Here is a 27,360-nt window from a genome sequence, read left to right on the forward strand (position 1 = left end):
CACAGCCTGGGCAAGGAGGCACGGCCCTCATCGCAGTTTGCAGACGGCAAAAACTGAGGCTGGGTTTCTTTGTTTTTGTTTTCCCCCCCAGGACACTCGCCCCGTCTCTCTCGCACACCCAGATCTCTCCCAGCGCCCCTTCCCTGTCTCATGAAAACAGCAGATGCCGATGGGATCCAAGAATAAAGTCCTTTATTGTCTTTCAAGTTGTGATAGGGCTGGGGACTAGGGCGACTCAGGTGGGACTTCCTGGACCTGGTTGTAGAGGAAAATAGCGCCTTTGGCCGAGGGGCAGAGCTCAGCCCACATTTCGGTCTCCTGCAACCTCCGCACGCTCTGTGGGGAGAAAGTAAGACGCCCCTTACGTCCAGCCCTCCGGTCTCTTGCAGGGGCCGTGCCCAGTGCTCCTGAGCCTCAGAACCCTCTGCACTTCACCGTCCCTAGGGAGACACGTTAAGGAGGCTGAAGAGGTTCCTGGACCTCTCTTGGGCTGAGGGCATCCCCAGTGAAGTCTTGTGGCCCTGGAGGAAAGCTCTAAGATTTGGCGGCTTCATCTGACCCAGCCCCCGGGGAGACAGCCATGGATCACCAGGCCTACACAAGCCCCAACACCAGCAGCTTGTCCAAGCAAGATACATCTTGCTCCTTCACACCTGTGTTTCCACAAAGATGATTCCTGTAGATTCGTGGGCCTCAGCTCCCCCACTTACGTAGTGTTTCTTCACCTGCTCAGAAGTCAGGCTGCACCTGCACAAGGACATGAGAGTGGCTTGGGGAGTGCCCAGACCCCGGCGGGTCCTTGTGGAACCCCAGCTGCCTCAGCCATTCCCCTCAGCCACCCACCTACCCCAGGACCCAGGACCCTGCACCCCAGAGCTCACTCACTGGACGTAGAACTCGGCACTGGCACGGCCGGCACTGGTCTCATTGCGGGCAATGCCCAATAGCCGTGGCTGGCTCAGGGTGTGCAGCGGCACATTCACCTGGGGCAGGGGGTCCACCAGTCAGTGCCCAGTGTCCCCATCCCTGCCCCTCTCAAGGGAGAACGTTACCCTTGCACAGCATTTTACAGCTTGCAGTTCAAGTGCCCAGAATCACAGAATGTCAGAGGCCGGGCATGTTCATGTTACAGATGGGAAAGCAGAACCTGAGATATTGAACAACCAACCGCTCAAGGCCACCCAAGGCAAGTTCATTGTGACCGGGACTCTCATTTACTCCTCTCTTCAACAAACGGGGTGGTGGGTGGAAATAGGCAAGACATTTATCGTTGTTCTCCTTGTAAAGGGGAAGAGCTTGAGGCACGCAGAAACCAGGGCTAGAATTCCACTCCACTTGTGTCTAGCTGCAAAGCCAAGCTCTTTCCTCAATGCCAGATGCCTGCAGACCCTCCCGCCAGCCCACACCTGTGGAATTCTGGTATGTTCTACCCCCTCCCTTCTTGCCCACCTGCCGGGGCCACCCCTCCTCACTCACCTCGTCACAGATCTCCTGGAGAACACTGGAGAAAAGTTCGTGCACCACCAGCTCCCCAGGGAGGTCTTTGTGCAGGGGGCTGTCACCAGGGCACAGGGCCTGGGAGAGGTCAGGCTCAGCCCCTATCCCCATCTCTTCCCAGCCTGCCTCCCCACATATTTGCTGGCCCTGAGGGCCTGGTTAGGCCCAGAGTTGAGTCTTGGTGACCCCCCCGACTCGGGCCCACCTTTTCCAGATGGAAAACCAGGAATCCAGCTAGGTCCTCTGCCCCCCAGCCCCCACCCCTCCCCATCATTCCCTAGCTTCCCACAGGCCTGGGATAAGGGTCAGTGGGGAGGCTGAGGTGCTGCCCTGAGCAGACTTTCAGAGAAGCACTAGGCCAATCCCCCCTTTAAGGGATGAAGAAAACAAAGGTGAACTGAGTCTTTGTGCCTTTGCACCCAGGCTGGCATCTCACCTGAGGCTCAGCGTGCCCACCAGGCACGTCCACCAGTCCAGGTGCCTCGGCCACCTGCCGAGAGCGACGCAGGAAGACCAGGAAGTTATCTGCAGTGGCCAGTGTGGCGCCAACCCCCAGCGGGTCTGCCAGGTAGGCCTGCTTGTCACCCCAGTCAGTGGCCCCCTGCTGTCGCAGCCAGGCAGCTGAGCTGGCCCAGTTGGTGCCCAGGAAGTCTCGGTAGGAAGTAAGGCCCAGGCGCAGGAGCAGCTGTGGTCCCTGTGAGCCAGTGGGTGCCAGGATGGCTGAGTGCAGGCGGAACTTGGGGGCGTCAAAGAGCCAGGGCTGAGCCTGCAGCCGGCTCTCCCAGATGGCAGCGATGGCCTTGTCCCCTCCTGGTAGTGGGCGACGGTCATAGTCTGGGCTCAGCTCAGCCTGCACCTGCTCCTCCGGCAGCCCACCTGGGGGGCACTGCAGCAGCAGGGACACTTCAGGGTCCATAGTCTGGACGGGGCAGCTCTGGGGGGAGGACACAGCCGGGCTTGTCACCCTGAGAGCCCCACAGAGACCCTTGGCCCCGGCAGCTGGCCCCCTCTGCCACAGACCTCCCGAGGTGTACCCCCAGCCCTTCTGTACCCCCTTGACCACTCCCTGGGCAGTAAAGTGTCTTATCCTAAGAGCCCGGAGGTCCCTGCAGCCAGACATCCCTGGGACTCACGCGCATCACAACCACCCCGAGGTCCTGGGTCCAGCCACCCCTTTATGCCCATTTCTCCCAAACCCAGGATCCTGCCTTCAATCTCTGATGCGCCGGGACCCCTTCCGGGGTCCGGAAGCTCAAACGTCCAGCCGGCACTCACCGGCCGACGCGGCCCGCAGGCTCCTCCCCTTCGCCTGAAGCGGAAGTGCCCGCCCCCTTCTTCCTCGGCTTCTCATTGGCCGCTCCCTGCGCCCGGGGCCCTCGGGGTCGGCAGCTCGGCCACCACCGGAGTTGGTGAGCCTGCTAGTCTCTGTCTTCCTCCTCCCAGCTCTGTCTTGGCCTGCTCAGAAGCTTCCGCCCCGTTAGCCTGAACGCCCGGCCCCCTCCTCAGGCCCGCTTTGCGGGGCAGACCCGCGAACCTGGAGCGCGGCGGCTCCTTTTCCCCCCGGGATCCTTGGCGGACACAGTGTGACCTTGGGCAAATCTTGCTTGCCGGGCCTCAGTTTCCCTATTTGCAGGAGGGAGTTGGGGGTGGGAAGTGAATTTAATGAGCTGAATGTCCCCGTCCCAGCTCTCACATCCTGAGGCTTTGTGACTTGCTGGGCAGGGTGGGGACATGAAAGGGTCCTTAACACAGTCCCCACATTATCACTGTACCCAGCAGGTCTTAGCCATGAACTCCCCTGGAGGAAGGAGGCAGGAAGCTGCAGGACCCAGGGGTAGAAGGGCTCACAGACCCCGGGAACAGGTGCGCCCCCTCCACCCTCACCACCCCACCCCGCCCCCTTTCTCGGTGGGAGGGTAAAGGAGGAGGACTCAGCCCTGGCTCCTTGGAATATGCTGGGGGGATGGGAGTGAGCGCTGATGGGTCATACTCTTCCCAGAGAGCACAGGGATTCCTCTCCCTCTGGTCTCCCTCTGCAGCGGGTCACTCAGAGTTCAGGGTGGGCAGCAGGGCAGGAGCACTACAGGGACCAGGGGCCACCTCTGGGCTCTTACAGGACCGAGATGTGCAACTGTCCAAGGCTTTGTCCTACGCTCTGCGTCACGGGGCCCTGAAGCTGGGGCTTCCCATGAGGGCTGGTAAGTGAGAGTCTTAAAGACTGGGGTGAGGAGTGGTTGGAGGGAGGGAGCAGTATGAGCCTATCTGTGGCTGTCCTACCCCATGGCCCTATGGGGACGGTACAGAGGGCACATCCTCTCCATTTTCAGGGAACCCCGAGGCCCAGAGCCCAATATCATGTCTGGAGCAAACTGGGAGAGGACCCTCTGTCCAGGCCATGCCTGGTGATACCTGTGGTGCAGTGGCCCAATAAACACTTACCCCAGGAGTGGGCACTGGGGGGTATTGAAGTAACTGGTGTTTATTGAGTACCCACTCTGGGAAGGGTACTATGCTAAAAAGGGTCACTTTATCTTTGTGACCCTCCATGAGGCAGATCCCATTCCCATGTAAGTGGAGGAAACTGAGGCCCAGAAAGGGCCGCCCCTTAGCCTGAAGCGGAAGCGCCTGCCCCCTTCGTCCTCGGCTTCTCATTGGCCGCTCCCTGCTCCGGGGCCCTCAGGGTCGGCTGCTGGGCCACCACCGGAGTTGGTGAGCCTGCTAGTCTCTGTCTTCCTCCTCCCAGCTCTGTCTTGGCCTGCTCACAAGCTTCCGCCCCGTTAGCCTGAACGCCCGGCCCCCTCCTCAGGCCCGCTTTGCGGGGCAGACCCGCGAGCCTGGAGCGCGGCGGCTCCTTTTCCCCCGGGAACCGTGGCGGACACAGTGTGACCTTGGGCAAATCTTGCTGGCTGGGCCTCAGTTTCCCTATCTGCGCCAGAAGGTCACACGGATGAGCCCCTGTGGACCACCCCCCCCCCCCAGGCCCAGGCTCTGTTCTGCTTGCCTGGAGTTCCCCCTCTTAACTTTGACCCAGGCCTGAGCACCCTGCCTGTCTGCAGATGGCTTCGTGCCCCTGGATGCCCTCCTCCAGCTGCCCCAGTTCTGCGGCTTCTCAGCTGAGGATGTTCGGCGCGTGGTGGACACGAACCAGAAGCAGCGGTTCGCCCTGCAGCCAGGGGACCCCAGCACTGGCCCTCTCATCCGGGCCAATCAGGGTCACTCCCTGCAGGTGGGGGCTAAGGGGACACGTGGGAGAGCCAGGTGGGACCCCTGCCTGTGAGGGGGTCTCACTGCTGTCTATTCCCCCACTCGTCCCAGGTACCTGAGTTGGAGCTGATGCCCCTGGAGACCCCCCAGGCCCTGCCCCTGACGCTCGTCCATGGCACATTCTGGCGGCACTGGCCTTCCATCCTGCTCAAGGGCCTGTCCTGCCGGGGAAGGACACATATCCACCTGGCCCCAGGACTGCCTGGGGACCCCGGTGTCATCAGTGGTCAGTGCCCCTCCCCAGCTACTCCCACCCACTTTCTCCCATCAGGTCCCTCTCCCAAGGATCAAGCTACCTCCAGGCATAGCTCCTCTTGTCCGAGGCCACTATATACTCTGCATGGTGCAGTAGCCCCTTCCCCGTACCGAGCCCGGGACCTCCCACTGAGCCTGCCCAAGTTTGGAGACTGCCACCCCGAGCGCCCCAGGTCCCAGCTCCAGTTGTCTCCACAGGCATTCGGCCAAATTGCGAAGTGGCCGTGTTCATCGATGGGCCCCTGGCCCTGGCAGGTGAGTCTTGACACAGCAGGGACTGCCCTAGGGCTTCAGAGAAGGCATGAGTCACATCTCCGGCCTTGTCTGCAGACGGGGTCCCCTTCTTCCGCTCTGCCAACGGAGTGATCCTGACTCCGGGGAACGCCGACGGCTTCCTGCTTCCCAAGTACTTCAAGGAGGCCCTGCAGCTACGCCCTACCCGTGAGAACCACCACCCTACGCCCTCCTGTGCCCTCTGCCCTCTCCTCTTTGCCAGCTCCCAGCCCCAGGCTGACTGAGGTCTCCCTTTCCCTCACCAACTCTTGTCTCTCTCAGGAAAGTCCCTGTCCTTGGCTGGTGATGAAGAGACCGAGCGTCAGCGTGGCCCCAAGCACAGCGCCAGAGGAAAAAGGATGACCCAACAATAAAATATTTATTTAAAAAAAAAAAAAAAAAAAAGGAATGTAGAAAGATGACAAAACAGAAATTCCAGTTGGAAACCATGAATTATCCTGTAGCTACAGCCGGGCTTCTTGATGTGCTCAGGACTATAGCTAGGTCGGGGGTGTCGGTCTCAGCCACTCGGACAAGGAGAGGGTGGGCATCGTACGAGCTCATAGCCCACCCTCTCTCTAGCCCCCGGGGGATGGCAGAGTCTGGTCCAGTTAGGTCCCCGGTCTGCACGAAGCCAGCTGACAGCAGGGGAGCGTGCCCAGCTCAGTGCCTGTCTGGAGAGGGTGTGGGCTGAGGAGTGGCCAGAGCAGGTAGTGAGCAAAGTGGGGACAATAAGACAGGCCTCAGAAGGCCTCGTGGCCTCCTGTGAGCTGCAGGAAGAGGTCCTCGTCCAGTTCTTCCCCGCGGGCCCGCTCCCTTGTCGACAGGAAAATGTAGCCCCCGATGTACTCGTGCACAATGCGGCAGCTGGCAGACACGCAGCTGAAAGCCACGTTGATGTGCTCGTCAAACTCGATGGCGACCTGCAGAGTGAGCGGTCAGAGGGGCTGGCGGGGGTGGGATAAGAGAGCAGCCCCGGTCCTTCCCTGGCTGGGTCTGGCCTGGCCGCTGCGGTCTGGCCCCACCCCTGGCCGCGCCCTGCTTCCCCACCCCCCACCCCCGCCCCGTCCTCACTCCTGGCCCACCTGCCGGATGTCCCAGTTGACGTTCCACTGGCGCATGTTGCTGAAGCGCCAGGTCTTGACCACGTCGCCCACGGCCAAGTCGATGCGGATCAGTCTGTTGTTGGCGATGCCCAGGATCTCATCCTTCCTGCTGCCCTTGAACCTAGTTCCCCGGGGAGGACAGAGTGTGAGCAAGAGCCCTGCCCTGCACGGGCCCCAGAGCCCCCCCAGACAGCCCGGTGCCGTGCTCCGGAGCACGCTGTGCTCCTGTCATTTAGGTTCTCTGAGCCTCGAGTTCCTCTTCTGGAAGACGAGGGTTAACTGATCTAATTGTTATACTAGCATTCTTGGCGGCCTCAGGCAAAGTGTCCAGGCCTTTCGGTAATGACTTTTGTGGGTACCGGCGTCATCTGTTGCCTGGCTGTCTCTGCAGGCTGGGAAAGCGGGCAGAGGGCACTCCGTGTCATAGCAGCGGACCGCGGCCTCGAGAGGGACCGGGCTGCGGCAGAGCTGGGACAGGAGCTGGGACTCCTGCCCTCCTGGCCTGGTCTCTTGCTCTGGTGTCTGCTGCGGGGGCGCCCGCACAGAGCAGGAAGGGAGGCTTCGGGGGTGCCCCTCTCCAGGCAGGAGGGGAGGGCAGAGGGGGGCTGGGGCGGGGCCCGTACCTGACCACGACATAGGAGATGCCAAAGTCAGGCAGGGACTGCCAGGCCTGGATGAAGCGCAGCTGGGCCTCGGACAGCGAAAGTTGGGCCACGTTCTGGTGGGCTTCCAGGATCCGTGGGGTGAGCTGCGGGACCACATTGGTGAGGGGCGGCCCCGAAGTCCCTGAGACCCCCCGCCTGTCCCCATCAGGGAGACCGGATGCTGAGCCTGGAGCAGGGGCGGGGCCCAGCGCGGGGCCTCCACTGGGCGCCCTCGCACCACTCAGCAGACGGTTGCTGAGCCAGGCCCTGAGGTGGACTCGGGCAGCCGGGCCGTGACCCCTCCCAGGGGGTGGGGACCAGCATGCTCCGTCTCAAGGACAAGGGTAGGAGAAGGAACGAGTGAGCACGTGGCTTTCTAGAGGAAGGCTGTGTGGAGATCCAGGGGCCAAGGGTGGCCAGGTAAAAGCCGTGGTCATTCCCCCCACCCACTTCCTTTGGCACCTGCTTGGCCTTGAACTTCCGCTGGAAGCGTGGGGCAACAAGGCCGTAGGGGTTGAGGCCCTCGGCAGAGGCGTCAGGGCCCTGGGGGTGGTTGCCTGAGCCCCCGCCACCCGTCCGCTGCAGGCTGAGGAAGGCCAGAATGGCCTGCACCTCGCTGGCGTAGCTGCTGTCTGCCATGGTGCGACCCTTAGAGGCCAGTCGGCAGCCGGCCATCCAGTGGGCGTACTGCTTCTCCTGGGGTGCGAGGAACAGGGGAGGGTGGTGAGGGGCTCGCCGGGCTCTGGTTCGGCCCCCCCACCCCCACCCCGGCCCTGTCCCCGGCCCCACTCCGGCTTCGGCCCGGCGCTGACCCCTGCCCGGCCCTCACTTACATCCTGGCACCTCACGTGGATCTCACTCATGCCCTCGGGGGAGGGTACTAGGAGTTTGATGCAGAACTTCTGGCCGGAGACATTGACATCAGGGACTACCTCACAGCCTAGAGGGAGACGAAGGGGTGGGTAGGAGGCTGGGTGGGGGGGGGCCCTGCCTGAGAGGTCCCTGGGAGAATGCCGGCCCAGCACAGTGCCTCAGGACAGAGGTATCTTCCCTCTACCCCGAGGGGGAAACTGAGGTGGGCCAGGTGGGCCCCCAGCCAGCTCCTGCCCTTGTCCCCGTCCTGGCCCGGCGGCCCTCACTCACCCTTGAGGTTGAGCTGCTGAATGGGGTCCCCCGGGGCCTCCTCCTGGCTCTTGTAGTAGGACAGCGTGGTCTCCTTGAACACCACCCAGTGCTGGCGGTACCCTTTTAGGGTCAGCTTCCGGGGCCTGAGGGTGAGGCAGGTGTGTGACAGGCTGTGTGCTCCGTCTCCACACTGGGCCCCCTCCAGCGGCGCTGCCGACCCTGGGCCCGAACTCACCGGAAGATCCGGAGATGGTCCTTGAGCTCTGGGATGGTGGTGAGGTTGTCCTGGGGGGGGAAGAGGAGTCAGAGGAGGGCCAGGTCTCCGCACGCGACCCTGACCCCGACGCCAGCCCGACCCGGGCTCCTCCTCACCAGCACGTCTGTGGGCGCCGACCCCTCCAGCTTCACCTCCAGGTTGTTCAGGGCCGCGTCCAGGTCGTCCAGCCCGGGGTCTGCGGCGGCGGGTTCGCCCGCCTCCCCACTCTGGGACAGCTTGTTGATGTGGTACTGGGTGGGGCACATGGCCAGGGAGGGCTGGGTGGGCAGCCCAGGAGCCCGCAGGGCCCTAAGCGGGGCGTCCCGAAGACGGGGCCCCACCCCGGAAGACCCCCCCTGCCCTGGGTCTGGCCCGCGCCCCGGCCCCCCAGGTGCCCTGGCCCGCCGGGCACCTGCAGGGCTGCAAACACCATCATCTCCTCCTCGGTGCAGTCGGTCTCCTCCAACAGCAGGTCCCACCGCGCCTGCTCGTACAGCTGGGTCAGCCGCACCGGGTCCGTCTGCGGCAGGGGTGGGGGAGGCTGGGTTGGTCAGGTGCCAAGTGCCCCCGGCACCCTGTGCGCCCCGACCCCTTGAGCCTCAGCCTCCAGCCCTGCCCCCTGCACAGTGCCAAGTTCGCCTAGCGGCCCCACACGGGCAGCAGACCCCCAACTCCAGCCGTATGGCCTGCCCGGGCAAGTGGCACCGATCTCTCTGTAAAGCTTCCCGGACCAGGGGCGGTGGGTGGCCCTGTCGGTTAAGCGTCCGACTTCGGCTCAGGTCATGATCTCACGGTCCGTGAGTTCGAGCCCCGCGTCGGGCTCTGTGCTGACAGCTCGGAGCCTGGGGCCTGCTTCAGATTCTGTGTCTCCCTCTCTCTCTGACCCTCTCCCGTTCATGCTCTGTCTCTCTCTGTCTCAAAAATAAATAAACATTTAAAAAAAATTAAAAAAAAAAAAAAGCTTCCCGGACCAACGTCGACTGCGTGTCTACTGCGTGCCTTTGGGGGCAGAAGGGGGACCGAGTAAACCAATCAATGAATGAGTAAGGTGATTCAAGACTTCGATAAAAGCAATCAAGGAAGTAGCTTCCGTGGGGCCTTTCACTCGTGCCCTTGGACAAGGGCACCACGAGGACGATGGCGATGACAGAGGATGGAACTGGGATGCATGGAGCTCCTCGTGAGGAAGCATTCAGGGGAGTTGTCCTTGAGGAGATGTCGGACTGCCCTGCGGCCTGAAGGATGGCCACGGGCCACTGACGGGAAGAGTGATAGGAAGAACCCTCCAGAAAGAAGGAACAGGGACTGCAAAGCTCACGGGTCAGAAGACCAAGCCCACGGTCCCCCTGCAACCCGCCACAACTGACAGCAAAGGCGTAAAAAGGGTCAACCCAAAGGGACGAAGGGAGCGGGAATCCTTGCAGGTGAGGCACGCGGACGACATTTTGGAAGATGGAAAGCAGAAACGGGAACGGGAACTGAGTTACGGGGAGAGAGAGAGCCGGGATTGCTAACCCGTCTCCCCTCTCCTGTTCTGCGGTGGAGGCACTAATGAATTCTGAAAATAGGCAGAAAACAAACAGCAAAAAGAACACAGATCCGGACAGAGGCATCCAGGGCACGTGGCGGCCCCTGGCAGGTTCCCCACCGGGATCCTCCGGCCGAGGGGTGAGGGTGGGCTGCCGTGAGGACGGCAGAAGGGGTCTCAAAGGAGCCGGTGCCCCCACTCCCTGCAGCCCAGTGACAGCCAGGCACCTGGCAGAGGAGAGATTTACGCTCTGGCGATGGTGAGCCAGAGACAGTCTAGGCACAGCTGGGCGAGGGACGGCACTGTGCTCAAAACAGATGAAGAAAGTTGACGTTCTGAAAGGTGAGACTCCCCCAAGTCCCACGGTCGCCTAAGACATTGGCAGTGAGCCTTCTGTTCCCAGTCGGGAGATCAGAGGGTTCACGGCTGAGAAACTGACGAGCCAAAGAGAAACCCCTTACAAAAAACGGCATCCTTACCCCAGCGCCCCCAGGAAGCCCCCAGAGTGCCAAGCTCTATTCACCGGCTCAGGGTTTTCAGGGGCTTCCCGGAGCCTTGCCTCTCACCACGAAAGGGCAGGCAGGGATCACCCGCGTGTAAGGGAAGCTGCTGACGTCAACCACAGGGACCAAGATGAACAGCAGAGAAAGAGCTTAGAGGAAATGAAATCAGTAGGGAGCAGAAGAAAACTTCAACCAGTCCAAATCCTTAGAAAGACAAAATGCTGCGCTCCTAAAACAAGGACAGGATGCTGTGTTTAAAAGGAGCATAATTATAAAGGTTTAGTAATTCAGACTGCAATCCAGCTGGAATTGGTATTTGTATGTGGATATTTGTTTGTTTGTTTGTTTTTAACATGGGTACCCTGGGGCGCCTGGGTGACTCAGTCGGTTAAGCATCTGACTCTAGATTTCAGCTCAGGTCGTGATCTAGTGGTCATGAGATCGAGACCTGTGTTGGGCTCAGCATTGGATGTGGAGCCTGCTTGAGATTCTCTTTCTCTCTCTCTCTGCCCCACCCCTGCTCATGCTCACTCCCTCACTCCCTCTTAAAATAAATAAACATTAAAAATACATATATAGGTATCCAATGGACCCAGTATCATTTATTGATTCATTTATCCGTTCCCAGTGACCCTGGGGTCCCCTTTGTTCTAAGTCAGGGGAATATAAACGTATGGGTCTCTCTCTGACTCTCTGTGGTTCCATTGGTCAATTTGTCTCTCCAGGTGGACTGCAGATCTAAATACTAAAGTTAAAACAATAAAGCTTTGGGGCGCCTGGGTGGCTCAGTCGGTTGAGCGTCCGACTTCAGCTCAGGTCACGATCTCGCGGTCTGTGGGTTCGAGCCCCGCGTCAGGCTCTGGGCTGATGGCTCAGAGCCTGGAGCCTGTTTCCGATTCTGTGTCTCCCTCTCTCTCTGCCCCTCCCCCGTTCATGCTCTGTCTCTCTCTGTCTCAAAAATAAATAAACATTAAAAAAAAACAAAAAAAAAACCAAAAAAACCAATAAAGCTTTTAGAGAAAAATAGGACTACATCTTTGTGATCTTGGAATTAAAAAATATATATATTCTTTTTTTTTAATGTTTATTTATTTTTGAGACAGAAAGAGACAGAGCATGAGTAGGGGAGGGGCAGAGAGAGAGATCTCACAAACCGTGAGATCATGACCTGAGCTGAAGTCGGTCGCTCAACCGACTGAGCCACCCAGGCGCACCGCCCCCCCCCAAAAAAAAGATTTCTTAAACAGGACACAAAAGATATCAATCATAAAAGAAAAAAAAATATTTGAAAATAGAAGGCAGATTATATTAAAATTAGGAAGGTCTTTTTATCAAAATAAACCATCAAGAGAATGAAAAGGCAAAGCACGGGGTGGGAAGACACAGTCACAATATACTTATCTGACAAAGTATTACTCATGTACAGAATATATAAAGACCTCCTATAAAGCAATAGGAAAGATAAGCAATTCAACATTAAAAGTTGTCAAAAAAGGGCGCCTGGGTGGCTCAGTCTGTTAAGCATCCGACCTCGGCTCAGGTTATGATCTCACGGTTTGTGAGTTCAAGCCCCACGTCGGGCTCTGTGCTGACAGCTCAGAGCCTGGAGCCTCTTTCGGATTCTGTGTCTCCCTCTCTCTGACCCTCCCCCGTTCATGCTCTGTTTCTCTCTGTCTCAAAAATAAATAAACATTAAAAAAAAATTTTCTTAAGTTGTCAAAAAAAAAAAAAGAAAAGTTGAACAGAAACTTGACAAAAGAGGATATCCAAATGGCTAGTAGCCATATGAAAAAGGGCTCCACCTGATTAGTCATCAGGGAAATGTGAATTAAAGTCACATAGGAAGCACATAGTGGTTGTCTGGGGTTGGGTGTGGGAGGGGCAGTTACTACAAATAGCACTAGAGAAATTTCTGGGGTGATGAAATACCTCCCTCAGAACTTGATTGTGGTGATGGCTGCACAACTGTGTAAATTTGCTAAAGATAAATCGAACTGCATGCTTACACTGAGTGATTTTGTTGGCATGTAAGTTACAGCTAAGTAAAGCTGTTAAAAAAACAACAACAAATAAGCAAAAAAACCATACGAGGGGCCATTACACACCTACCAGAATGGTTACCACAAAAAAAGAGAGAGGAAATACCAAGTGCCAGTAAGGTTGTGGAACAAGGGACATTCTCATGCACCTGCTGAGAAATGTGTGCAGAAATGTGTGCCCATGTTCACCGGAAGACATTACAGGAATGTTCATAGCATCCTTATTCATAATCGTCTCAATCTGGAGATTGTGCAATTCCCATCAGCAGTAGAACGGACAGTGAATTGGGGTATATTGACATAAAGGAACGTCGCACACCAATGAGAGAGAACAGGCTACAACTATGTGTAACATACAAGCATGTGAATCATACAAACATAATGCTGAGTGGCAACAGCCAGACAACTGCGTGATTTCATTGATGTAGATTTCAACACAGTCAAAACCATCTATCGTGTTAGGATTAATCTTAGTGCCGCCCCAACCATGGGAGATACTGCCTGGAAGTGGTAGGAAGGAGGCTTCTGGGGGCTGGTAAAGTCCTGTTGCTTGATGTGTTGGATACATTTGTACATTGCTCTAAAAGCATGTTATACTAAAACAAAAACAAAAAAACTTTACAAAGGAACACTCAGAAGACAAGAGCTCTTAGAACGTAAAAGGGTAGTTGCAGAAATTAAAAATTCAACACATCATTTGAAAGATAAGTCAAAGCACTGTCCAGAAAGTAAAACAAAAAGGCAACAAACTTAGAAATGACAAAGAACAACTGGGGCGCCTGGGTGGCGCAGTCGGTTAAGCGTCTGACTTCGGCCAGGTCACGATCTCGCGGTCCGTGAGTTCGAGCCCCGTGTCGGGCTCTGGGCTGATGGCTCAGAGCCTGGAGCCTGTTTCTGATTCTGTGTCTCCCTCTCTCTCTGCCCCTTTCCCCGTTCATGCTCTGTCTCTCTCTGTCCCAAAAATAAATAAACGTTGAAAAAAAAAAAAAAAAGAACAAGGGGCGCTTGACTGGCTCAGTTGGTAGAGTGTGCGACTCTTGATCTCGGGATTGTGAGCTTGAGCCCCACAGTGGGTGTAGAGATTACTTAAAAATAAAAAATCTTAGGGGCACCTGGGTGGCTCGGTCGGTTAAGCATTTGACTTTGGCTTGGGTCAGGATCTCACGGTTCGTGGGTTCAAGCCCCGTGTCGGGCTCTGTGCTGACAGCTCAGAGCCTGGAGCCTGCTTCAGATTCTATGACTCCCTCTCTCTCTCTCTCTCTCTCTCTGTCTCTCCCCCGCTCATGCTTTGTCTCTTTCTCTCTCAAAAATAAACATTTAAGAAAGAAAGAAAGAAAGAAAGAAAGAAAGAAAGAAAGGACCTTAAAAAATGAGAAAGACACGATAAATGTCTACGTTGTTTTCTTTGAAGAATCAATCCAGGGGGTCTAATATCGACTGAGTTCCAGCAGAAAGGAACAGAAAACTGGCGGGGAGGAAATGATTGAGATTATTTAGGGTATTTCTCCAGAACTGAAAGACTCAGGTTTCTGACTTGAAAGGGCTCCGCAAGTGTGCAGGTCAGTCAACAAAGATAGATCCTTACTAGGACATAGTATTGAGAGATTTCAAAGCATCATGAGATAAAGAGAAGATCTAAAAGCTTCTGGTACCTCCCCTCCCCGTCCAAGAAAAAATAAAAGGGTCTCATACGAAAGGACTAAAAATAAAAATGGCACTAGACTCCACAATAGTAACACCGAGAACCAGAAGGACGAGGGGAAGGTGGCTTCAGATGTGGCAGAGGAATGTTTCCAACCTAGAATTCTACACCTGGCTAAACTATCACGCACGTGAGGGCAGAGTAGTGAACTTTTCAGACATGCAGGATTTCAACGCCTTTATCAGGTTAGGGGAAGCTGCCGAAACATATGTTTCATTCAGAATGATGAGTGAGGGGCACCTGGGTGGCTCTGTCGGTTAAGCATCCGACCTCAGCTCAGGTCATGATCTCGTGGTTCGTGAGTTCGAGCCCCACGTCGGGCTCTGTGCTGACAGTTCAGAGCCTGGAGCCTGCTTTGGATTCTGTGTCTCTGTCTCTGTCTCTCTCAACAATAAATAAAACATTAAAAAAAAAAAAAATGAAGGAACGAGTCAACAGAGGAACACAGAAGATTCAGGAACCAAGAAGTCCAGTAGAGAAATTCCCAGGAAATAGACAAGGGCAGTCCAAGGACAGCAGCTGTGCAGGGATCCCACTCTACGGTTCCAATGGAACAATGACGCTGACTGATTACCTAACGTGATCCACCCCAAAGGAGAAGCCACAGCCACGTAGAGAATATCCAGAGAGCCATGTGGGGAGGGGGTCTCTCTTCTAACTGTGCACAATTAATAGAAAAATAAGAAAATAAAATATAACAATTGTGCACTATAAGAAAATGTTGTTTTTAAACTTTTGTTTTAAAAACAAACGAGAACAGGGGCGCCTGGCTGGCTCATTGGCAAAGCATATGACTCTTGATCTCGGGGTTGTGAGTTCAAGCCCCGCGAGGCATGTGGAGATTACTTACAAATACAATCTCGAAAAAAATAAAAACAAAGAGAACAACAAAGACCCGTCGCTGGATTTTAGATGTTGGACAAGAGACCACACAGAACAGTGGTCCCGACGGAAGGGAAACAAACACAGCGAATCCTAAGATTGCCCCAGATTGCTTACTGCCCAGAGAGAGCCCAGCCTATTTCCCGAGCTGAAGAAATGGAGTTGAGCATTTGGTGAGTTCACGGCAGCTAGATTTCACAGGACAGAGGACTGGAGAGGAGAGAGCTGCCCAGAGAGAAAGCTCCGGAGAGCAGCAGAGGGCTCCTCCTGAGTCTTCAGCTAAGCACTGATCGACGTATGTGTGGAAGGAAATTACCCAAAGCTGATGGGAAAAGAAACATTTGAAAGGAGCCAGGTGGAACATTTGCCAGCAGTAACCTACGGGGGGAAACAGTTCACGTTCCCCAAAAGCCAGATTAGAGAAACCTCATGATGCATGGCACATTGGGAAGAGTTCTCAGAAGGCAATTGTCTCAGTAATGGGGTAAATTAGCCCTAGATGAGCGGCTGCTTTTGTCCTGTCTAATTAATATTCAAAGCAAGCCTTGGAAGGATTGAACTGTCTCCAAGTAGTTTAACTTCATCCCTAAACAAAGTTTAAAAATAGTTAAAGGACTACAAAAAAAAAAAAAAAAAATCTAGCACCCAAGAACATAAAAAGATTGCATTGTCTGGCATCAAATAAAAAATGACCAGGCGGGGCGCCCGGGTGGCTCCGTCGGTTAAGCAGCCGACTTCGGCTCAGGTCACGATCTCGCGGTTTGTGAGTTCAAGCCCCGCATCGGGGCTCTGTGCTGATGGTTCAGAGCCTGGAGCCTGCTAAGGATTCTGGGTCTCTCTCTCTCTCTCTGCCCCTCCTCTCCTCACTCTCTCTCTCTCTCTCTCTCTCTCTCTCCAAAATAAATAAACATTAAAAAAAAAAAAATGACCAGGGATGAAAACAAGCAGAAAAATACAACTCATAATGAGGAGTCCATAGAAACAGATCCAGAAATGAGACAGATGATAGAATGAGTAGGTAACAATCAGGAAAAGTTATTATAAATATATCACGTGTGTTGAAGAAGGTAGAGAAAAAGCAGGAGCATGTTAAGGAGAGACATGGAAACTATTAAAAAGGTCACAATTAAACTTCTAGGCATGAAATCCACGGCAGATTAGATGTGGCAAAAGAAAAGATCAGTAAACTTGAAGATATAGCAAGAGGGCGCTTGAGTGTCTCAGTTGGTTAAGTGGCCAACCCTTGATTTCTGCTCAGGTCATGATCTCACAGTTCATGAGTTCAAGCCCCACATCGGGCTCTGCTCTGACAGAGTGGAGTCTGCTTGGGATTTTCCCTTTCCCTCTCTCTCTGCCTCTCTCTCTCTCTCAAAATAAATAAATAAACATTAAAAAAAAAAAAAAAAAAGAGCAAGAGACCTACACAAAATGCAGCACAGAAAAGTAAGGCTGGGGGGGCGGGGTGCCTGTGTGGCTCAGTCCCATAAGCGTCCGACTTCGACTCAGGTCATGATCTCATGATTCGTGAGTTCGAGCCCCACATCGGGCTCTGTGCTGACAGCTCGGAGCCTGGAGCCTGCTTCGGATTCTGTGTCTCCCTCTCTCTCTGCCCCTCCCCTACTTGTGCTCTGTCTCTCTCTCTCTGTCTCTCTCTCTCAAAAATAAAGAAACATTAAAATTTTTTTTTTAAAATAAGACTTGAAGAGACATCTAAAAAAAATGAACAGGGCATCAGTGGGCTGTGGAACAATCCTAAGTAGTCCAATAGTTTATATAGTTAGAATCTCATCAAGAGAGGGGGCAGGAAGAAATCTCTGCAAAATTTTTCAAATTTGGGGCGCCTGGGTGGCTCAGTCAGTTGAGCGTCCGACTTCGGCTGAGGTCATGATCTCGCAGTTTGTGAGTTCGAGCCCCGCGTCGGGCTCTGTGCTGACAGCTCGGAGCCTGGAGCCTGCTTCCGATTCTATGTCTCCCTCTCTCTGTCCCTCCCCTGCTGATGCTCTGTCTCTCTCTGTCTCTCAAAGATGAATAAATGTTTAAAAAAAAATATATATATATATATATATAAAAAATTTTTCAAACTTGACACACACTATCAACTCACAGATACAAGAAGCTCACTGAACCCCACGCATGAGAAACCTGAAGGGAACCAAGGCACATGATAATCACGTTGTTTTAAGGCAGTGATTCAAAAATCCTAAAAGTAGTCAGGAAAAAAGACACATTACATACACATGAATAAAGAATGACAGGGGACCCTGCTGGGAGCCATGCAAGCCACAGGACGGTGTGGGGACATTTCTTCAGAGTGCCGTTAAGTAACAAAACTGTCAACCGAGGACTCTACACCAAGCTCTCACAATCAAAGGCAAAATAACGAGTTATTCAGACATACAAAAGCTGAGAAAGAATCATCACCACTAGATCAAGCACCACAAGAAATGTTCAAGGAAGTCCTTCGGGCGGACAGAAAATGATACCAGCTGGAAATCTGTATCTATGCACAGGAATAAAGAGACAGGGAACGGTGAATGTGGGGGCAGAAATAAAAGACTGTTATATTTTTAAAAATGTCTTTACAGGACAGTTGGCTGATGGAAATGAATCTTGATTATTCTGATGTCAACATCCCGGTTTTGATACTGTCCGTAGACACTGGGGAAAGGGTACCTAGGTATCTAGGATCTCGGGGATTCTTTTTTGTTTTTTTTTGTTTTAAGATTTTATTTTATTTTATTTATTTATGTTCAAAAGTGTATTTCTTTTGAGAGAGCCGATATCAAGAGTTGGATGCCCAACCAACTGAGCCACCCAGGCACCCCTAATATTTTATTTTTCAGTAACCTCTACATCCAACCGGGGGGTGCGAACTCACAACCCCGAGATCACGAATCACACGCCCCACCAGCTGAGCCAGGCAGGCGCCCCTCTGTGTATCATTTCTCCCAGCCTGCCTGGGGGGATCTCCAGCTATCACAAAACACAAAGTTTCACAAAAAAGGACTGACTGGTTAAAGTAAAAAATAATAGTGATGGCCACTCAACCGTTCTACTCCTAGATGTACACCCAAGAGAAATGAAAAGATACGACCGCTCAAAAAAACCTGTACGTGGATATTCACGGAAGCATCATTCGTTAATAGCCAACATGTGGGCGGGGGAAAATGAAACATCTTGTGATTGCTGAATGGATAAATAAAATGTGGCACACCCACGCAACGAAATGCCATTTTGCGGGGCGCCTGGGTGGCTCTGTCGCTTAAGCCTCTGACCTCAGCGCAGGTCACGTTCTCACAGCTCGTGAGTCTGAGCCCCGCGTCGGGCTCTGTGCTGACAGCTCGGAGCCTGGAGCCTGCTTCGGATTCTGTGTCTCCCTCTCTCTCTGCCCCTCCCTGCTCATGTGTGCTCTCTCTCTCTCTCTCAAAAATAAACATTACAGTTGTTTTTTTTTTTTAAAATACCATTTTGCAATAAAAAGGAATAAAACAGCGAAACACGCTAAAACATGAAACCACGATGCCAACGGAAAGAAGCCAGTCACAAAAAGCCACACACTGTGAGATCTTATGTATATGAAACGTCTGCAAAGGGCAAATCTAGAGACACAGAAGGGAGACTAGGAGTTGCCTGGGGCTTGAGGGTCAGGAATAAACGGGAGGGACTGCTGATGGGGATGATTTTGGAGGAGGTGATGAAAATGTTACAGAATGTGCTGATGGCTGCCCAGCTCTGTGAATGTACCAGAAACCATTGGGTTATACACTCTGAATGGACCAATGATATGGTATGTGGATTATTTCTCGACACAGCCGTCATAATGACAGCAACGACAAGAATGGCAATGTCTTGCAGGCTTTGACACAAGCAGAATCCAAGAATGTGATAACGAGAATATAGAGGCTGGGAGGGGACATACAACCGTCCTGTTGTCAGGTTCTCGTGCAGAAGTGGTAGAATATTATTGGATGGTAATAGTGTATGTGTACTATAACCCCTAAAGCAACCACTCAAAAAATTTTTGGCGGGGGTGGGGCGGCGCCTGCGTGGCTCAGTCAGTTAAGCGTCCGACTCTTGGTTTCGGCTCAGGTCATGATCTCACGGTTTGTGAGTTCGAGCCCAGGGTCAGGCTCCACACTGGCAGCATGGAGCCTCCTTGGGATTCTCTCTCTTTCTCTCTCCCTGCCCTTTCCTGCTCACTCTCTATCTGTCTCTCAAAATAAATAAACTTAAAAAAAAAAAGTTTTTAAGTATAGCTAAATAAACTAATATAAAGGAGATAAAATGGAATCATGGAAACCGCTCAAGGAAAGGAAGGCAGGAGAAACAGAAGGAAACAACAACAAATCCCCGGGAGAGGGAGGGGCTGAGTGTAGAGGGGAGGAAGGGGGACAGATAGGTGCGCAGGGACCAGATCAGGCAATGGCCTGGGGGCTGGGCAGCGGGGGGGCAGTAAGCGGCCATAGGAGTGAGTTGACCCCTAGGGTATGCTCATTCTAGGTGCGGTGCGGAGGGTGGGGAGTGCGCCAACCCACGTGACACAGACGAAAAGCAGGTGGTTTGGGGTTTTCATTCAAGGGACTGGTGAACGGGGACGCAAAGATGGATGAGGTGGGAGGGAGGGAAAGGGAAGGATCCAGAATGGTGTAAGTGCGGCCTTGCGTAACGACTCCATGAAAGGTGGGAGGATGTCCCGGGCAGGCTGGGAATCAGGACTTTGTTCAGGCAGGTCTGTGAGCTGAGTGGGGCCGCCTGGACACTTGAGTCTAGAGCTCAGGGGACAATGTCTATGCTGGACATGACGCACTTGTGAGCTGTAATGGGCAAAGGGGGTTAAGGATGGCTGAGGAGTGAGTTTCTGGGCTTGCTGACCCCCAGAGGCTGCGGGGACAGGAGGAGACCGGGGGAACCCGGACAGGATATCTGGAGACACCCCCCCATCCCCCCGCTTGCCTTGCCCCAGCTCTCAGTGAGCAGCGGACAAACAGCAGGTGTGCTTCCACTGTGTGGATGGGGACAGAAGACGCTAGGACAGATTTGGCTGAGGAGAGAGAGGGAGTCCAGGAGCACCCATAGGAAAGACTTGGAACCAGGAGGCAGGAGTCCGGGGAGCAAGGACACTGAAAACAGCATTTAGAAGTTGGGCAGTAAAGGGCGGGGGGGCAAGAGAAGGGGTCACAGGTAAGGGAGCACGTGTGGGGGCCTGACAGTTTCTGAGAGGGACGCATGGAGCCCGTCGATCGCCGGTGGGGACGGCGGGCAGGGAGGGGGAGACACACGCAGCCCCTGCCCGCCAAGCCTCGCCCCTGCCCACCCAAACCTACAGCGTCACCGCTGCCAGGAAGCCTTCTCTGAGTCCAGGTGCCAGGTATCTGCCACCGGAGCAGGCTGCTGGGGGCACTCGCCGCTGTCTACACTGCTCTGCGGTCACTACCTGTCTGACAGCCCCCTGAGAGACAGGCCTGATGTCGGTCCCGGCTCAGCACCTTGTTGGCGGAACTAATAAACAGGAGTGTGGATCGGCAGACGCCCTCGGAGTCTCTCGCGTTCCCGAGCCCAGACCCCCAACCCTAAATCCGCATGTCTCATCGACCCAGCCCACCCCCCCCCCAGACCCAGCTCACCTTGGGATCCAGGTCGAAAAAGCTGTAGTACTTAAAGCGAAGCCAGAGCATGTCCCCCGCCTTGACACCCTGCTGCATGAGGCACCGCGACGAGTCCAGCCACCTGGCCCACAGCACAGGGCAGAGGTCAGGGCTGAGACAGGAAAGGTTCCGGGGCGTGGTGGGGGCTGGGCAGGGGGCTTGGGGGCAAGCACGCATATAAGAAAGGCCCGGAGACAGGAGGTATGGATTTGGGGTAAGGATACAGGGGAGGGCATGGACCTGGAGGTGGGAGCCCGGACACAAGGGGACATGGCTCCGGGGCGCAGACCCGGCCAGCCGTGCACCTGCTGTGGAGCTGGGTCTTGTCCAACAGGGAGCTGGGCCGAGGCAGGCGCTGCAGCACGAGGGGGTCCGGCGGTGGCTGCGGCCGGCTCAGCATGTGATAGCAGGCCTCGGTCTGCGCACTGTCTGAGAAGTGGGCTGGCATCCCCCGGAACAACGCAGGTGCCACGCCTGGAGGGCAGGTCGGGGTCAAACAGGCCTCAGGGGCCCCGGCGCCGGTGCCCAGCCCCCGGCCTGCCCCGCCTGTCTGTGCTCACCCCCAGCCAGGACGACCTTGGTCAGGTCATACAACTCCTCTTCCGGCTCCTTCTCCTTCTTCTTCTTCTCCTTCTTCTCAGGAGCCCGGAGCAGAGACAGTTCCTCAGGATGCCGGATACCTGAGGGGAGCTGGGACCTCAGCAGGGGCCCGGGACCTGCCCCGTGACCTCCCGCTCCTCTCCTGGGTACTTTGGGGCAGGTCACGGCCCTGCAGGTGGGATAGGGAACAGGACCGTAAGGACAAGGTGACAGTGACTGGGCCTTGTAAAGCAGGGAGACCTGGCCCCTCGCAGGACCTTGCAGGGTGGAGGATGGGGGTGGGGGGTGGGGAAGCAGCAGGGGACTCACTGAGGAGGCGGCAGATGGCAGCCACCGCCTGGAAGAGGGGCTGGGAGAAGCTGGCCCGGAGGCGCACGGCGCGGCGATTGGGCAGCCGCAGGATGATGGGCCGGTGCTGGGGTCCGAAGAAGAGGCGGGCATCAGCCAGGATACCGTACTTGTCCAGCGTCCAGTGGGTCTGCAGCAGCCACTGTTTTTTCTGTTCCCACCAAATGGCGTGGTCTGACCAGTCCTGCTTGCGCTCTGTGGTGGCACGGGGGAAGGGGACGTGCATCAGCCACGGAGGCGCCGGGCGCCGAGCACAAGCGCGGTCCCTCCCCGGCCCAAGGCAAGGGCGGGCCTGGGACTGAGGTCACAGCGGAATAGCTCTTTGCTGGCTGACCCTGCTCATTTCTCCGGGCTCAGTCGCGACCTCACTTCCCAGGGGAAGCCCCCCAACCCAGATCCAGGTGCCCCGATCTTAGTGCCTCCAGCCCACTGGGCTCCCCCACCCCCCCATCCAGCACCTCCCCGGCCTTCCTGGGAACCCAGGAGGCAGAGGCCCTGTTGGGAGCCTGGGACCGTGCCCGGCACGCGGCAGCGGGCACTCCGGAAACATTTCTTGGTTACGAGCTCTGTGACCTTGGCCGAGGCCTTAACCTCTCTGGGCCGCAGTTTTCTAGTTCGTGAGTTGTGGGCAGTCATCACTCCGAGCCCGTGGGCACCGAACGACGCCTGCGCGGCGTCTGTGACGTTTGACGCAGGCACGTGAATGCCGACGAGGGAGGATACGGTCAGAAATGTGAAGACTTCTCTCGTGCTGCAGCTGGTGACAGGGGACGCGTCTCCCTCCAGGACGGCGAGCTGAGGTGTGGTGACCACAGGGGATGGGCCCAGCCCTCTAGAACGTGCCCAGTCCTTCCTCACCAGCGGCGCAGGTCTCCCTCTCCACCCGCGCTGGCCCCTGCCCTCCCTCCAGTTCCCTCCTTAGTGTCACAGAGCTGCTTAAATGCAAGAGATTCTCTGGCTCCATCTGGCCCACCTCTCAAGACGCTTGAGCCTCTGCTCTCGCTCTGTTCTTGGCTTTGTGGCACCCACTCCCCCATCTCCTCTTGCCTTTGGTTCGTGTTTTGTCCTCCTTGGCCCTTTTATCCCGGCCTGCCCCCCGTCCTTCCCTGCTCCAGGTCCCCGTCCTTCCCCAACCACGGCCTCTTCCCGGGGCTCGTCTAGTCCACAGCTTCGTCTTCCTGCTCCAATCCCCAAAGTCACGGCACCTCGGGGTCAGGCCCTGCCCCGCGCCCCAGGCCAGAAACCCACACGCCCACCGGCTTCGGCCCCTCCAGAAACTTGTTCACCAGGCCATGCGCCTGCCTCTGGGGCAGAAATACGGCGACTCCAAAGCATTTGTGGTGGGTGAAACTCACTCTGCCTGATGCTGGACAGAGGCTCTTCTCCCCGCTTGCTGACTTCTCAGCACGGGTGACAGGACCTCCCTGCCAGGCCTCAGCTCTGTCTCTTTCACTTTTAGCCTCCGCATTTAATCGATGCCAATCTCACCCTCCTGCCCGTGCTCACTGCTCACGGTAAGAGGCCTTGTCTCCCTGCCTCCAGCCCACCCCCTACCTGAGGGGCCTGTCCACGTGTGAGCCTTAGCCACTGAAAGGCCCTTCGGTGGCCACTTTCCACCTCCGGGGTAGTCTAAACTCCTACCGGCGACCACCCCAGTCTCTTCTGGTCACGCTCCGGGCGTCCTCCCTGGCCTGGAGGCCCCAGTTCGGAACACCCCCACGCTCCAACATCACTCCTTGCCCTCCCGGTGATGGGCCCCCTGTCGGGACCCTCCTGGGGAGTCTCCCTGTCCTGGCTCCGGCCCCCGTGCCGTCTGTCTCTCCCCCTGTCCTGGCGGCTGTGGGGTCCGTCTCACCGGCCGGGCCACACTCCAGGTGGCACGGGGTTTGGCTGGACTGAGCCCCAGTAAGACATCGATACACTAAGGAATGAGCGGGATTAGGAGGGGTGGGGACAATGTCCCCGTTGCGGGGGACAGGAGCCGAAGGGATTTTCCCCGGTGGGCCCAGCAGCGGGTGCAGGGATCAGGTCTGCCTGTCCGTCTGTCTGTCTGACTCGTTTAGGCCTCTTGCAATGCTCGCGTGCCCCGCCAGGAAGCCGACCAGGTCTTCCCTTGGGGCCCCGTCTCTTCGCCCCCTCTGCTTTGGCTCAGCCTGGGCCCGGCGGCCTCTTGGTCTGACACCCAGTCTCCTGAGGGACCCTCTGTTCCCCACTTCTGCTTTCACAGCCTCCTGGGTGCTGCCTGTTGGAAGCCCCCCGCTACCTCAGCCTTGTGGCCAGGCTGTCCCCGGGGCGGGGGGCCCGTCCGTCCACAAGCCAACTAATCTGCCTCCCAGGCTGCACGTGATGGGGTGGCTGGGTCTGAGGAAGCCTGCCCGCTCCCCCCGCTACTACCCGCAGGTGGCCCAGGCCCCAGAGGTCTCCTGGCTGAAACGATCATGGGCCTGCCTTCCCGCTCTGCCTTTTGGGGGTGTGCCTGCTGCCCGCCCAGGAAGGGGCAGCCCCTCTCCCCAACAGGGGAAGGGGACGAGAAGCCCCCATGTCACTAGCCCCGCTCCTCTCCACGCCTGCCTGGTACCACAGGCTGCTGTGCTGTAACTTCCTGTGGGGGCAGGGCCTTCCCACCCAGGCCAGGCCTGTCACCAGCCTGCTGAGGGCTTCCGCCCTGCAGAGAGGGTATGGGAGCGGGCCTGGTCTCCCCTCAGACCCTGAATGGCACCTCTGCCTCGGCCCGGGCAAGGCCCCTCTTGCCCCTAGGAGTGGGCGAACGGACTGGGGCCAGGTCTGCTCCCTGGGGACTTAGCAGAACCAGCTAGGGTGGGAGGAAGGGAGGGAGACCGCGGGAGGGAGGGGAAGTTGGGGAAATGTCTTTTTTGGAACCAGATGATTAAGGTGGTGCCTGAGTCACTGCGGCAGGGTTATCGAGAGCTGCACAGTCAGATGGCCCGGAAGTGCCCAGGGACCCAGTTATAGCCGCCCCATGGTGCTGAGGTCAGCAGCGAGGGCAGCGGTTCACTCACTAATCTCCTCCACGATCTTCAGGAGCACCCCGCCGATGTGCGACTCCCCCGTGACCCGGAGGGTGACCGACTCGGCCTCCGGGTCCTCCTCTCCCACAAACACCCGCAGCTCCCAGGATGAGTCGATGTAGTCGCCGGTGGCCGTCTTCATTCCCGCCATGGCTGCGGCGACTCTACAGAGGGTGGGAAGGAGGCAACGTGGGCAGGGTGCCGGGGCCTGCTAGGCTGCCCGTGTTCAAGTCCGGGGGGCCCCGTGGTGACCTGGACAGGCGGCCAGTATGTCATGGCAGCATCACGGGTCGAAGACACGGGTGCCAATTTGTTCCAGGCAAGCCTCAGGCCCCCTCGCCATTACTGGTGGTTTAACTGAATTGGTGTTGTCCCACCCGCTCCCACCTTCCAGATAGGAAGACTGAGTCCGGGTAAAAGTAAGAAAGGGGCTCACCCAAGATCACTCAGCTTGAAGCCAGCGCCCGGCACAACCCCTCTCTGCTTCCCTGGCTCCCATTTTGCCCCCCAAGCCCACCCTGGAGGGGTGGCAGCTGCCCACCCTGGAGAGAGTTGTGGACCCAGGTCGGGAGATACGTCCAATCCTGGCCCAAAGCTCAGATCCAAACAACCCAAACCAGCCACGGCCTCTTTAGGGTGGTGGAAAGTCCAGAGTGCCCCGTGGAGAGAGGCATGTGGGCAGAGGGGCCATAGGAGGGTGAAGGAAAGGGTCCCTGGGCCTTCAGCCGCCGCCCCACTTACCTTGCCTGTTAGGGTTTGGGGGCTGCAGGTGTGGGGGCTGGAGTACCGCCCACTCCCGGCCTCAGTCTAAACACCTGCAGATCAGTGAGTGCTTCCTTCCCCCTCTTCTCTCTCTCTGGAGCTTCCTTCAGAGGGCAGCCCCTTGCACCTCCTTATCAGGAGTGGGGCGGGCTCAGCCCCTCCCCAGGGCGGGCTGGCGCTGGGTGCAGGAAGCGAGTTGCCAACATGCGGAGGGTTCCAGTTGGGGCCCCACCTTTGTTCCCAGTGAGCACAGGAAGCAAGGAAGGAATGGGCCCGTGCCCCCTGCCCCCCCCCCCCCCCCCCCCCCGCCACCGCGAAGTGTCCCTCATCTGGAGGGAAGCTCGGTTCAAACCAGAAAAGCCACCAACTCCTGCTTCCTGCACGAACCGTCCCCTGTAGGAAGCCATCTCCCATCTCCAGCCTGTCACAAAGTGGCGGCCTTTGGGCCATGAAACACCACCGGGCTGTCAAGAGAGAAAGTCATGCCATTGAAAGGATCAGATCCGGGTTATTTAGGAACCTGGGAGGTCAAGCAAGTTCAAGCCCTAGAGGTCCCTTATCACCACAGACCCTTGAAGAAGACCCCGAGGGGGAAACAACTTTCTTTTCTGGGCCCCTGCTAAGAGCCTGTTTTTAAACATGTAAACCTCAGAGCTGTGCAGGGGAATGGCTGAAGAGAAACTGGTCCCTGGTCATTCACCACCTCCCCACCCCACCTCCACTCTGTCCCTCCACATGCGACACGCTTGATCAGTAACCTCCAAGGGTCCCTCCTGTCAGGTCCCTACTCAGATGTGACCTTGGAGGGTCCCATCATCTGCACTGGGATGTAAGTTTTTTTTTTTTAATCTTTATTTTTGAGAGAGCGTGAGTAGGGGAGGAAGAGAGAGAGGAGGAGACACAGAATCCAAAGCAGGCTCCAGGCTCTGAGCTGTCAGCACACAGCCCGACGCGGGGCTCGAACCGACGAACCGCGAGATCACGACCTGAGCCAAAGTCGGACACGGGATGTAAGCTTTAGGCCTTGTGCTCACTGCTGGCTCCTGGCAGGAATGGAGCCTTTCTAGAGAGAATGGGTTTGGGGCCGGAGGGAACAGAGCCTCTGGTCAGTAGCGCCGGAGTGCAGCAGGGCGCCCGCGGAGATGAGGCCCTTCTGAACTTGCCACCCAGATGGAGGAGGGGGCCTGCCGGAGATTCCCAGGGGAAGGCCAGTGTATGCAAAGTCAAGGCAGCAGGAAGTGCAGCCGGCTGCTGGCCTCAGCAGCTTCCTAGCTCAGAAAGCTGCTCCGTTGGAGCAAATGAGGAAGTTTCACTCCCACCCTAGTCCAAGGTTTTAGAGTTTGCTGCAATCACGTTCAAGTGGAATGAAAAGCCTACTCGAAGTTTGGTTGAGAGCAGTGAGGTCTTTTTTTGTGTGTGTGGTTGCCAAATGATCCTTTATTGAAGGATCTTCCTTCGTAGTTCTCAACTAGCTGGGCATCCCACCCCTGCTGACGTCATCTATGGTGTCACGAGGCCCTCGACATGGCCGCTCCCACGGGGCAGTCTCCAGGATCTCAACGCTTCCATTGAGTTCTCTAGGTAAAGGCTGGTGCCGTATGCTGGGCACTGTTGACAAGCTCATTGAAAGTGAGTATTCTGACTATGCTTCAGGTCTTCCTGGTCTCCTGGCAGTTCCCTGGGGGCTCTGATCAGGGCAGCGGCAGAAGGTACGCCCTGGATCAGGGGCCTGTCCCCAACAGTTTTACTGTCCTCCTCAGGCCCTTCCAATCACTGGCTGCCTCAGCAACGTCATCGCTGTTTTTCGTGACAGCGGGGCCAACTGACAGCAGGCCGGGGTGGATGCGGTATCCCCAGCGGGCACATCGGGAGGATTTTGATCTCACTGGGGTTGAACTTGAG

General features: G+C 56.3%; 3 protein-coding genes across 15 annotated transcripts; 1 reads left to right on the forward strand and 2 right to left on the reverse strand.

Moving 5' to 3' along the window:
- Positions 1-170: 170 nt before the first annotated feature.
- NUDT22 (nudix hydrolase 22) lies at positions 171-2,844 on the reverse strand. Of its 8 annotated transcripts, none has more exons than XM_060607055.3 (6): positions 2,773-2,844; positions 1,934-2,431; positions 1,477-1,555; positions 886-983; positions 654-747; positions 171-336 (listed from the first exon to the last, which is right to left on the reverse strand). In XM_060607055.3, exons 2-6 carry the CDS (start codon positions 2,326-2,328, stop codon positions 226-228), a joined length of 777 nt encoding a protein of 258 aa, XP_060463038.1. In that variant the 5' UTR covers positions 2,329-2,431; positions 2,773-2,844; the 3' UTR covers positions 171-225. The 8 variants fall into 8 exon arrangements, with proteins under 8 accessions (XP_060463038.1, XP_060463034.1, XP_060463036.1 ...); XM_060607051.3 differs by having other exon boundaries at positions 1,477-1,575; positions 2,773-2,838; XM_060607053.3 differs by lacking the exon at positions 2,773-2,844 and adding an exon at positions 2,646-2,754 and having other exon boundaries at positions 1,477-1,575.
- On the forward strand, positions 2,670-5,698 carry TRPT1 (tRNA phosphotransferase 1). 6 transcript variants are annotated; one of them, XM_060607059.3, is made up of 8 exons: positions 2,814-2,906; positions 3,277-3,360; positions 3,614-3,695; positions 4,554-4,723; positions 4,813-4,987; positions 5,215-5,271; positions 5,347-5,457; positions 5,572-5,698. In XM_060607059.3, exons 2-8 carry the CDS (start codon positions 3,286-3,288, stop codon positions 5,661-5,663), a joined length of 762 nt encoding a protein of 253 aa, XP_060463042.3. In that variant the 5' UTR covers positions 2,814-2,906; positions 3,277-3,285; the 3' UTR covers positions 5,664-5,698. The 6 variants fall into 6 exon arrangements, with proteins under 6 accessions (XP_078289732.2, XP_060463042.3, XP_060463043.3 ...); XM_060607060.3 differs by having other exon boundaries at positions 2,844-2,906; positions 3,274-3,360; XM_078433606.2 differs by lacking the exon at positions 3,277-3,360 and having other exon boundaries at positions 2,670-2,906; positions 3,537-3,695.
- Positions 5,650-25,574, reverse strand: FERMT3 (FERM domain containing kindlin 3). Its single transcript, XM_060607046.3, has 15 exons — positions 25,438-25,574; positions 24,688-24,860; positions 21,629-21,862; positions 21,280-21,399; positions 21,025-21,193; positions 20,699-20,801; positions 8,833-8,940; positions 8,537-8,671; positions 8,400-8,449; positions 8,183-8,307; positions 7,873-7,979; positions 7,502-7,735; positions 7,019-7,143; positions 6,375-6,516; positions 5,650-6,212 (listed from the first exon to the last, which is right to left on the reverse strand). Exons 2-15 carry the CDS (start codon positions 24,845-24,847, stop codon positions 6,033-6,035), a joined length of 1,992 nt encoding a protein of 663 aa, XP_060463029.2. The 5' UTR covers positions 24,848-24,860; positions 25,438-25,574; the 3' UTR covers positions 5,650-6,032.
- Positions 25,575-27,360: the final 1,786 nt, after the last annotated feature.

Source organism: Panthera onca, chromosome D1 (assembly GCF_046562875.1).
Source record: "Panthera onca isolate mPanOnc1 chromosome D1, mPanOnc1 haplotype 2, whole genome shotgun sequence".
Classification (NCBI taxonomy): Eukaryota; Metazoa; Chordata; class Mammalia; order Carnivora; family Felidae; genus Panthera; species Panthera onca.